General features: G+C 69.3%; 1 protein-coding gene across 1 annotated transcript; it reads left to right on the forward strand.

The window, feature by feature from the left end:
- The first annotated feature begins 805 nt into the window (after positions 1–805).
- On the forward strand, positions 806–7642 carry Neurl3 (neuralized E3 ubiquitin protein ligase 3). The gene is made up of 5 exons (XM_048352332.1): positions 806–901; positions 4125–4616; positions 5295–5345; positions 7186–7384; positions 7574–7642. Exons 1-4 carry the CDS (start codon positions 874–876, stop codon positions 7377–7379), a joined length of 765 nt encoding a protein of 254 aa, XP_048208289.1. The 5' UTR covers positions 806–873; the 3' UTR covers positions 7380–7384; positions 7574–7642.
- Positions 7643–11060: the final 3418 nt, after the last annotated feature.

Here is an 11060-nt window from a genome sequence, read left to right on the forward strand (position 1 = left end):
CCTTGTCAGCCGAGGGACACAGCGCAAACAGCTCCCTGCGTCCTAGAAGGCAGCTCATGCAGATCAACCCACTTCACTCGGAAACACCTTCCGGGTGCTAAGATCTGAAGCTGTGCGTATCCACCTTCGGAATACCAGAGTCACCCTCAGGTTACCAGAGTGCTTCCATTCTTTTTTATGGTATTGGGATTTGAACTCAGGGCTTCACACTTACTGAGCAGGCATTCTACCCCTCGAGGCACAGCTCCTGCCCATTTCTGCTTTATCTCAGGTGGGGTCTGGTACTTCCCCCAGGTCCCACCAAGCCTTTGACTATGATGCTCCTACTGATCGCTCCCAAATAGCTGGGCTCACAGGTGCCATGCCCAGACTTACTGAATTCGAAAGGAGTCGGCTGGCCTCGAGCCACAATCCTCCCAAATCTGCCTCCCCACTGGCTGGGATCGTAAGTGTGAGCCATCATGTCCTGACATCAAGTTTCCTGAACCCAGCCCAGGCCGGTGACAGCACAGTCTTCTGGGCAGGTGTGAACACAAGTCATCAGTAACACACCCTGGGCGATTATACCGCACAGCCACGTTAAGAAAGGAATCAGAAGTCAGAGAGAGGGCTGCCTGAAAGCTGGGCGCTCTCTGGGTGCTGCTTCCTTGTTCTCAGGCCGGCCAGATGACACGTGCCTTCCGCAAGCCAAGAGAAGGGATCAGGAAATTCCCTGGATGTGGAAACGCTCGCCAACAACACAAGTTAATCATCAACCTGTAATACGATCTGCGGCTTGTAAAAGGGGGACTTGAGTCTTCAGGAACCCGATCCCGCCTCCACCAGACGTCTAGCCTCCAGACCCAGGGCTCCACGCCCCAGGACCCCCGGCTGATGGGTGCCCACCTCAGCTCCAAGGCCGGTGAGTGGACGCACACCCTGCAGGCCCTGAGCCCGGCTCCTGACTCACCGTGCGAGGCACAGAGGCAGCCGCGGCGGGAGCTGCGGGAGGTAAAGGTGTGGTCAGTGGCATAAGGCCCAGAAAAGTCTCTGCCGTGGCCTGCCGGGCTCCCTGCGTGTAGTGAGCGTCCCGGCTCTGCTCGAGGGCCGCAGGGCTGGCGGGTCAGGTCCCGGGTCTCCACATGGCCTCCCCGCAGGCCCTTCCGCGGGAAGCCAAGCTGAGCTGCTGGATCACGAGCAAGTCACCGTGTCCGTGAGCCTCAGTTTCCCCATCTGAAGGCTGGGAATAATGCCATCCACGCTGTGGCTTACAGGGTTGCCAGAATGCCCAAACCTGAAGGGTGATTGATCGGCGAGGCTCTGAAGGCTAGGTGACTGACGGGGACGGAGATGGAGAACCACCTCTTTTTTTTTTTTTTTTAGTACTTTTTTGGTGGGGGAGGGTGTTGGTGATCCAACCCGAGGCCTGGCACTCTCAGCTAAGAACCAGGTGTCGTGTGTGTGTGCGTGTGTGTATGCGTGTGTGTAGTCCATGCATAAGATGCTGAGCCGGGGATTTGCCTTATGGCTGGGAATTGAGGTAACATCTACCGACTCCCCACGCTCTCCGTGCTCTCCCTGCAGGAGGGAGAGAAGCACAAAGGGTTTAGTGGGCGTCTGAACCCCGAAAGCTCTGACGGCTGTGGGGTGGTGAGCGAGGTCTGGGAGTCCTTGGTGAAATCGACCGAGGACCGTGTGCCCTGGAGGCCTCACTCTGTTGGTTGAAGCCACTTGTGCGTGTGGGGGGGGGGTGGGGGGACACCTCGAAGGACGGCTTCCCAGTAGCCAGGGTGGGTCCTTGCCAGCCCGGCCCGTCTCTGCTCACCGCGGGGCCGCACGGGGCGGGGAGGCTGGTGGGATCGAGGCGGCCCCTCCGTGGGAAAGCTGCTACGCCCCCACGGGGCTCAGGACGGGGCTGACAATGGAGCCCATGGTGGAGGGGGCTCCTCCGGCGGGAGGGGCGCTGAGCCCCGGGCCGCCCCGCCCTGGGACCTGCCGGCCTTTGGCCGCCTCCGCCCCTCCCTGTCCAGCGGCGGGCGGGCCCGGCAGCCCGGTCAAAGGCCCAGGAGCAGCCGGGGAGATGAGGGTGGCGCCCGTTTCCCGGTGCCGCGATGGGGAGCACCTCCAAACACCAGGTGTGGAGGGGCCCTGCGCGGGGGAGGCGGGCCAGGCCTGACGCCCGCACCGGCCTGGCAGAGCGAGGGGGGCGTCGGGCGCCCTCCCCCGGGCCCTGAGCCACACAGGGGAGGGTGGGGGCCACGGCGCCCCCAGCCTGCCCCTGCCCAGTCCCAGCAGCCCCTGCCCGGCCACGCGGCTGCCCCAGGTGCGAGTGGAGCCCACGCGGGGAGCTGTGCCCCCCTCCGTTCCCGCCCATGAATTGGGGTGACAGGAGGGTGCTCCCGCAGGTAGCAGGGACGGCCTCTCCGAGTTCGAGCCCTCCTCCCTTCCCCACGAGGGGCGCGGGACCTCGAGGCCGTTTCCAGGGAGGTTCCCCTCTCCTGGACCGCCTCCCCGACGGCCAGGCCCCTGAACGCCCTCCCTCCCGCCCGGGACCTGGAGACGGTTGCGTGGACTCCGTCTTGTCTCTGCTGACTGTTCGGCCCACGGAGCTCCGATGACCCAACAAGGACAGACCCCGTCCAGCTGGGCCTGCGTGGCGTCCGGGGTCTCCCTCCTTCCCCTTGGCTCTGTCCCCGCTGCCCGCCTGGTCGCCAGGGTCCCCGTGGGCGCTCCGGGCGAGGAGCAGGGCTGCCGGTGGTCGCCCGGGACCCCTGCGCTGACCGCTCCCTAAGCCCCCAGGAGCCCCCAGTCCACCCCGCAGGCAAGCAGCTGTGGGGGGAAGCGGGATCGGATGGGCCTGGGGGGGGGCAGTGAACACCTCACGTCCAGGGGCCCCGTCCCTCGGCGCCTGGGGAAGCCGGGTCTGCAGCGGGGCGTGGGTGCCCCGGCCACTCCGCAGCGGGCGCAGGATGTGGTTCTTGGCGGTGGCGGTGGCGGTGGTGGCGTGGTCTTGAACCCTGGGGCTGGGCGCTGTCTCTGAGCGCTCTGCCATTTTGAGCCACTTCCAGGTTTTTTTGAGTAGTTCACTGGATACAAGAACCTCACAGGGACTTTCCTGCCCAGGCTGGCTTTGAACCACAATCTCAGATCTCCTCCTCCCGAGTAGCTAGGATTGCAGACGTGAGCCGCCGGTGCCCGGCTAGGGTGGGCTTCTTCATGGCAGGGCCCCTTGGGCTGCTGCAGCTGCTCATTCAGCCCCCACCCCCGTCAAGCGCAGTGTGGAGAAGCATGGGTCGCGCTGGGCACAGCTGTGTGATGGGGAGAGATGGGGGCCCGCGTGAGTGTGGGGACGAAGCCCTCGGAGGGCCTTTCCGGAAGCCCCAGGGCCCGAGTCCCCCAAACCCCAGGGCAGGGATGCGGAGTCCGGGCCAGCGGAGGCTGGGAGTGGACTTTACAAAGCTTATCTGTGGCCCGGGAGGTCAGGCCTGGACTCACCGTGGCCTTGAAGGTGGCCCTGTGCCGAAGCAGAAGGAGCCCCTTCCTGGCTCTGCTGGACAGCGGCAGGTGTGTGTGCGTGTGTGCGCGCGCGTGCGTGCGTGTGCGTGTGTGAGCCGATTTGGGGCTGGGGGCTGGCTCAAGTTTAGACTGAGTTCATCGCCTTTCAGCAGCAGGCAGCCAACGTCAGCTTCGAAGGAGCAAGACCAGGGCGCGGGGCGACTGTGCCCGGGGGCAAGCAACGCCTGGGGGCAGGAAGCCCCCCCAGCTTCCTCCGGGCCGAGGCGGGAGGGAAGGGCTGCACACGCGGGGATTGCCCTTTCTGGCTGCCAGATGATCGCTGGTGGGAAGTCCCCGGGTTCGCCAGTCCACGGGAGGCCTGGGCCGGACCCAAGTCCGGATCCCGTCCAGGCTGCCCCCGAGCCCTTCTCCAGCGTGTGTCCCTGCCACCCCGGCCTTCAAGCGCTGCCTGCGGCCCCCTGTGGGGAGAAGCGGGAGCCTCAGGTGGGGGGGGGGGGAGGAGGACTGCAGCTGCCCGGCGCCCTCGGCCAGTTCTAGGTCGCTAGGGACGGATGCGCGGACGCCCAGCTAGGCCTGGGGTGCTGCCCCCCCCCCCGCGCTGACGGCCCCGCCCCCCCCCGCCCCCGCAGCCGCCGCGGCCGACGCCCCGGGAGCGGCGCTGCGCTTCCAGGAGGACGCGCGCGGCGCGCAGGTGCAGCTGGACGGGCGGGCGCGCACGGCGCAGCGGGGCGCCTCGTTCCACGACGGCCTCGTCTTCAGCCAGCGGCCCGTGTGGCCCGGCGAGCGCGTGGCGCTGCGCGTGCTGCGCCAGGAGGGCGGCTGGGGCGGCGGGCTCCGCGTGGGCTTCACGCGCCGGGACCCCGCGGGCCCGGCCGCGCCCGGCCCGCCGCCCTTCGTGCGCCCGGACCTGGAGGCGCAGAGCCCGACCTGGGCGTCGCTGCTGCCCGAGGGCTGCGTGCGCGCCGGGAGCGTGGTCTGCTTCTGGGTGAACCGCCGCGGCTGGCTCTACGCCAAGGTCAACGCGGGCCGCCCGCTGCTGCTGCGCCGGGACGTGCGCGTGGGCGCCCCGCTCTGGGCCGTGATGGACGCGGACGGCGCCACCGAGGCCATCGAGCTGCTGGGTGAGGCGGGGCGCGCGGGGCGTGCGGGGCGCGGGGAGGGGGACGCGCGGGGCGCGGGGAGGGGGACGCGCGGGGACGCACGGGGCCCGCGGGGACGCACGGGGACGCACGGGGCCCGCGGGGCGTGCGGGGGGGTTGGGAGGCCCGGCTGGCGGGGGGCGGGGGGGGGGGGAGTAGGGAGGCCCGGCTGACGGGGGGCGGGGTGGGGAGTAGGGAGGCCGGGCTGGTGGGGGGCGGGGGGCGGGGGGGGAGTAGGGAGGCCCGGCTGGCGGGGGGTGCGGGGGGCAGTAGGGAGGCCCGGCTGGCGGGGGGCGGGCGCCCCGCTCTGGGCCGTGATGGACGCGCAGGGCGCCACCGAGGCCATCAGGCTGCTGCTGGGTGAGGCGCGCGCACGGGGCCCCGGCCGCGTGGGTGAAGGGTGGCACCCCGCGGGTGGGGGGCTGGCCCGGGCTGTGAGTCTCCCGGGAAAGCGGCAGTGAGGATGGGGGGCTTGGGAGGAGGAAGCCACCCCAGGACTCGTCAGTGGGGCTCAGCTGGAGAGGAGCCTTTCAGAAAGCCACAGGGGAGCCCCGCAAGGCAACCCAGAGGAGAAAGGGGGTGGGTGCTGGCTGCAGGGCCGGGGTGGGCAGGAGCCCCCCAAGGGCTGCCCGTGACCCGGAGCCTCCCTCTCTGCCTTAGATCCCGCTGCGCCCTGGGTCTCCGGTGAGGATGCCGGGTCTGATCTCAAAGGTGAGTGGGCCGAGGAGGGGGACGGCCAGGCTCGGGGTCCTCTTCCTGGGTGCCCTCGTCAGGGGTCCTCCAGGCCCCATCTGCGAGAAACCTCACCGCTCTGCCATCTCGAGCCCTGGCTTAGCCTTCCACACCGCAAGAGCCTAAGCGGACCGCCTTCGGGGGCGCGGGAGGGCGTCCTGGGGCTTGAACTCGGGGTGCTGCTGCCCCTGAGCCGCGCGGGCTCAGAGCTAGGGCTCCACCGCAGCTGCATCTCTGGCTGTTTTGGTGCTTGATTGGACACAAGTGTCTCCCGGTCCCTCCCGCCTGGGCTGGCATTGGACTGAAATCCTCATTTTTTTTCCGTTTCTTTCTGTATCTTGGCACTGGGGTTTGAACTCAGGACCCCCAGGGTTTCACCATGTCCCAGGTTGTTTTAGTGATAGACATATACATTTGTGCGGGCGGGGAAATGCCTGCATTTTGTTTTCCTTTCCTATAAATTAGTCTTACGTGTGTATACACCACACGCACCTATGCAAACATACACATACACGTAGGTAAAACCCTTTATCCTGGGCGGGTACGTTTCAAGCTCCACCGCGGGCTGTCAGCATGGATAGTTCTACATGCTATGTTTTTCCTAGACACCCCTACTTAAGATGACGTCAAATGGATAAGTTAGACATAGTAAGAGATTGACCTCGACCGATGTTAAAATAGGACAGTGTTACCATCACAGGTATTTAAAACTCATGACGTCGTTCTGGAATTTCCCATTCAATAGTTCCAGACTTTGGGTAACTGAAACCTTGAAAAGCAAAAGCTCAGATAGGCAGCCTGTTGTGTGGGCAGTTTTCTTCGTGTGTGTGCGTGTGTGTGTGTGTGTGCGTGTGTGCGCGTGCCTGCACACGCGCTGGTCCTGGAGCTTGAACCCAGGGCACGCACGCTGTGTCTGAGCCTTGGTGCGCAGGGCCGGTGCTCTGCCCCTGGAGCCGCAGGTGCCGGCCGGCTTCGTGGTGGTTAATTGGCGGGGAGCCCTGCGGGCTTGGCTGCCCGCGCTGACACGGGGCCTCCCGAGTGGCGGGGGTTCCAGGCGTGAGCCCCGGGCGCCCGGCTCCTCCGGCTTGTTGGCTTGTTTTGCACGGTGCGTGTGCTCCCCACACGGCTCTGCTCCTCCGAGCGTGTGCGCGTCCGCAGCCTGGCTGGGTGAGGAGTGGCGCGCCCCCCGCCCCGGGCGCCCCTGCCCCCCGCCCCGGGCGCCCCCGACCCCCCCCCCCCCCCGCCGCCCCCCCCCCCGCGCCCCCGCCCCCCGGCCCGGGCGCCCCCGCCCCCCCGCCCCGGCCGCCCCCGCCCCCCCGCCGCCCCGGCCGCCCCCGCCCCCGCCGCCCCGGGCACCCCCGCCCCCCCCCCCCCGGCCGCCCCCGCCCCCCCCCGCCCCGACCGCCCCCGCCCCCCCCCGCCGCCCCGGGCGCCCCCCGCCCCCCGCCCCGGCCGCCCCCGCCCCCCCCCCCCGCCCCGGCCGCCCCCGCCCCCCGCCGCCCCGGGCGCCCCCCGCCCCCCCCCGCCCCGGCCGCCCCCGCCCCCCCCCCCCCGCCCCGGCCGCCCCCGCCCCCCGCCGCCCCGGGCGCCCCCGCCCCCCCCCGCCCCGGGCGCCCCCGCCCCCCGCCCCGGCCGCCCCCGCCCCCCCCCCCCGCCCCGGCCGCCCCCGCCCCCCGCCGCCCCGGGCGCCCCCGCCCCCCCCCCCCGCCCCGGGCGCCCCCGCCCCCCCCCCCCCCGCCGCCCCGGCGCCCCCCCCCCCCGCCCCGGGCGCCCCCGCCCCCCGCCCCGGGCCCTGACCCGCGCCGCCCCCCGCCCACAGCCGCGCCCCGCGAGGAGTGTGTCATCTGCTTCCACAACGCCGCCAGCACCCGCCTGCTCCCCTGCGGCCACGCCGACTTCTGCAGCGCCTGCGCCCAGCGGGTCTTCAGGGACTCCGCCCGGTGCCCCGTGTGCCGCTGGCAGATCGACGAGGTGGCCCTGGTGGGGAGCCCGCGGCCCGGGGACGACGCCTGAGCGGAGGTGGCCCTGGTGGGGTGCCCGCGGCCCGGGGACGACGCCTGAGCGGAGGTGGCCCTGGTGGGGTGCCCGCGGCCCGGGGACGACGCCTGAGCGGAGGTGGCCCTGGTGGGGCGCCCGCGGCCCGGGGACGACGCCTGAGCGGAGGTGGCCCTGGTGGGGCGCCCGCGGCCCGGGGACGACGCCTGAGCGGCGGCGGCGGGGCCAGCCTGCCCTCCTCGGGGGCGCCGACCAGCACCCCGAGGGCCGGGCCGCAGGCTCAGGACGGGGCCCCCGCCCGGGCACCCGCGTTGGAGCGCGCCCCACGGAGCGCCGCGTTCGGACTTGTCACTGCGCGGCTGAGGAGGTGCAACTGTCCGTCCATCCACCGTCCGTCCGTCCATCCGTCTGTGTGTGCGGGAGGCCCGGAAGCCCCGGGGGCCCCGGCGAGCTCTGCCCTCTTGTTTCTGTGCTGTGTGCTGGACCCGCAGCTCCCTTCGCCCTCACGCCTGAGGCTGGTGCTCTGCCGCCCGAGCCACGCTCCACGCCCGGCTTCCCAGCCCGGGCTGGCTTAGAACCGCGGTCCTCAGATCGCAGCCTCCTGAGCGGCTGGGGTGACGGGCGGGAGCCACGGTGCCCGTCACCCCCAGGTGCCGAAGCCAGAAGCAGGGCGGGTGACGAGGGTGAGCGGGTCACCCCAGGTCTCCCGGGAGGCAGAGGCCCCCGGGCCCAGGGGCCCCATTCAGCTGAGCCCGCGCAGATGGCTCCGTGCCCCCCGCCCTGGGGCTCCGGCTGACCTTTGCCCTTGCGTCCATCTGAAGGTGAGGGCGATGGATGTCTCCACGAGCAGCCCAGCCACCTCCCGCCGGCTGCGGGGTGGGGATGCGCGGCTGGGCGGCACCAGCCAGCTTCCCGCCGCGGAGACTCCCGAGGCAGCCCCGAGGGGCCTCGCCCGGGGTGCGGCCCGACCCCCGGGACCCCGGGGCCACGGGGGAGTGGAAAGAAGGGGACTGGCTTGCGGGCAGACGGTCCGATCGTCACCGCGCCGCTGGCCGCCTTCCTAACCTGGAGTGCGGCCTCTCCCGGGAGGTCGAGGGCCTGGTTTCTCTAAGGACCGCAGAACAGCACGGTTCTGGGTGCGTTCGAGCCAAGTAAATTATATGTGTGCTGTGAATTCACAGCAAGTCCCACTGGTGCAGTTCATACTAATAAAACATTCTGAACTAAGGTTGGTTTACCTTTTGGGTTTTTTTGGTGCTGGTCCTGGGGCTGCCACCCAGGGCCCGGACGCTGACCCCGGGCTTTGTGGCTCAAGGCTGGCGCTCTGCCACTGCGCCGCAGCTCCACGTCGGGCGCTGCGGGTGGTTGATGGAGGTGACGGCTCCCGGCCCCGGCCCCGGCCCCCCGGGGTGACGTCTCCCGGCCTCAGCCCCCCGGGGTGACGTCTCCGTCTCCCGGCCCCGGCCCCCCCGGGGTGACTCCAGCTGGGATCCTCAAAGCTCGGCCCCGCGTTGCTGGCATCACGGGCGCGAGCCACCGGCACCGGCGTTTGGACGTAGCGTTTTTAACCCTTTGCGTGTGCACTGCTGCTGTTGCTGCTGTGATGAACGGCCGAGCAGAAACGACTTAAAATGAGGGCAACAGGACAAGATGCTCACAGTGACAACAGGCTCACACCTGCCGCCCCAGCTATTCAGGAGGCAGGATCCGGGTTCAAAGCCCGATCTGGCAGACATGTCTGAGAGACCCTATCTCCACTTGGCCAGCGCCGTGTGGGAGGTGAGGCGAGCCTCTGGTGACCCAGCCCCCGGCCGGAGCAGAAAGTGGATGAGAGCGTGAGGCCCTGAGTTCAAGCCCACGCCCTGGCATGTCCTCACACAGACCCAGGCTCTCTCCCGCGACCCCCGCCTCACACGCAGATTGTCGTAGTTCAGGGTCGCGGGGACTCAGGAGCCCCGGCTGAGGCATGGACCCCGCAGCCAGAGGCCAGGAGACCGCGGCCTCCAGGCAGGCAGCCAGCAGGGAGAGAGGAGGAGGACCTGGAGGACGGTGAGCAGGGAGAGAGGGGGACATGGAGGAGGAGGACGGTGAGCAGGGAGAGAAGAGGAGGACCTGGAGGACGGTGAGCAGGGAGAGAGGGGGACATGGAGGAGGAGGACGGTGAGCAGGGAGAGAGGAGGAGGACCTGGAGGACGATGAGCAGGGAGAGAGGAGGAGGACCTGGAGGACAGTGAGCAGGGAGAGAGGAGGAGGTGGAGGAGGACGGTGAGCAGGGAGAGAGGAGGAGGTGGAGGAGGACGGTGAGCAGGGAGAGAGGAGGAGGTGGAGGAGGACGGTGAGCAGGGAGAGAGGGGGACGTGGAGGAGGACGGTGAGCAGGGAGAGAGGAGGAGGTGGAGGAGGACGGTGAGCAGGGAGAGAGGAGGAGGACCTGGAGGACGGTGAGCAGGGAGAGAGGGGGACATGGAGGAGGAGGACGGTGAGCAGGGAGAGAGGGGGACGTGGAGGAGGACGGTGAGCAGGGAGAGAGGAGGAGGTGGAGGAGGACGGTGAGCAGGGAGAGAGGAGGAGGTGGAGGAGGAGGACGGTGAGCAGGGAGAGAGGAGGAGGACCTGGAGGACAGTGAGCAGGGAGAGAGGGGGAGGTGGAGGAGGACAGTGAGCAGGGAGAGAGGGGGAGGTGGAGGAGGACAGTGAGCAGGGAGAGAGGGGGAGGTGGTGGAGGACGGTGAGCAGGGAGAGAGGAGGACGTGGAGGAGGATGGTGAGCAGGGAGAGAGGAGGAGGTGGGGGAGGACGGTGAGCAGGGAGAGAGGAGGAGGTGGGGGAGGACGGTGAGCAGGGAGAGAGGGGGATGTGGAGGAGGACGGTGAGCAGGGAGAGAGGAGGACGTGGAGGAGGATGGTGAGCAGGGAGAGAGGAGGAGGACCTGGAGGACGGTGAGCAGGGAGAGAGGAGGAGGTGGTGGAGGACGGTGAGCAGGGAGAGAGGAGGAGGTGGTGGAGGACGGTGAGCAGGGAGAGAGGAGGAGGTGGTGGAGGACGGTGAGCAGGGAGAGAGGAGGAGGTGGTGGAGGACGGTGAGCAGGGAGAGAGGAGGAGGTGGGGGAGGACGGTGAGCCCTGCCGGCGGCGTTGCTCCTTGGAGGGTGTTGGGAACTCAGGAGCGTTCCCGAGTGGAGGCAGCGCGCCTCTGTTCGGGGTCCCCGGGCCCTTCCTTGCTTTCTTCTTCCTGTTCACCATGGAGTGACGATGGTCCTCCCGCACACAGCACCGCGGGAGCTGCGCCCTCCGCCCCGCTCCCCCCGCCGCTCCCCTGGGTGCTGGCCCCCGTCACACCCGGCAGCCGGTGGAGGTGGCGGGGCCTGCGGCCTCCCGGACCCGGGGGGAGCTGAGCTACCGGGGGGAGCTGAGCTATCAGGGGGAGCTGAGCTGTCGGGGGGAGCTGAGCTATCACCATCGCGCACCCCAGCCGGGTTCCGTCCTTGGAGACGAGCGGTCAGAACAGCAGTGGCCGCGGACTGGGGATATGGCCTAGTGGTAGAGCGCTTGCCTCGTACACATGAAGCCCTGGGTTCGATTCCTCAGCACCACATATATAGAAAACGGCCAGAAGTGGCGCTGTGGCTCACAAGGTAGAGTGCTAGCCTTGAGCAAGAAGAAGCCAGGGACAGTGCTCAGGCCCTGAGTTCAAGGCTCCAGGA

This window comes from Perognathus longimembris, chromosome 8 (assembly GCF_023159225.1).
Source record: "Perognathus longimembris pacificus isolate PPM17 chromosome 8, ASM2315922v1, whole genome shotgun sequence".
Taxonomy (NCBI): Eukaryota; Metazoa; Chordata; class Mammalia; order Rodentia; family Heteromyidae; genus Perognathus; species Perognathus longimembris.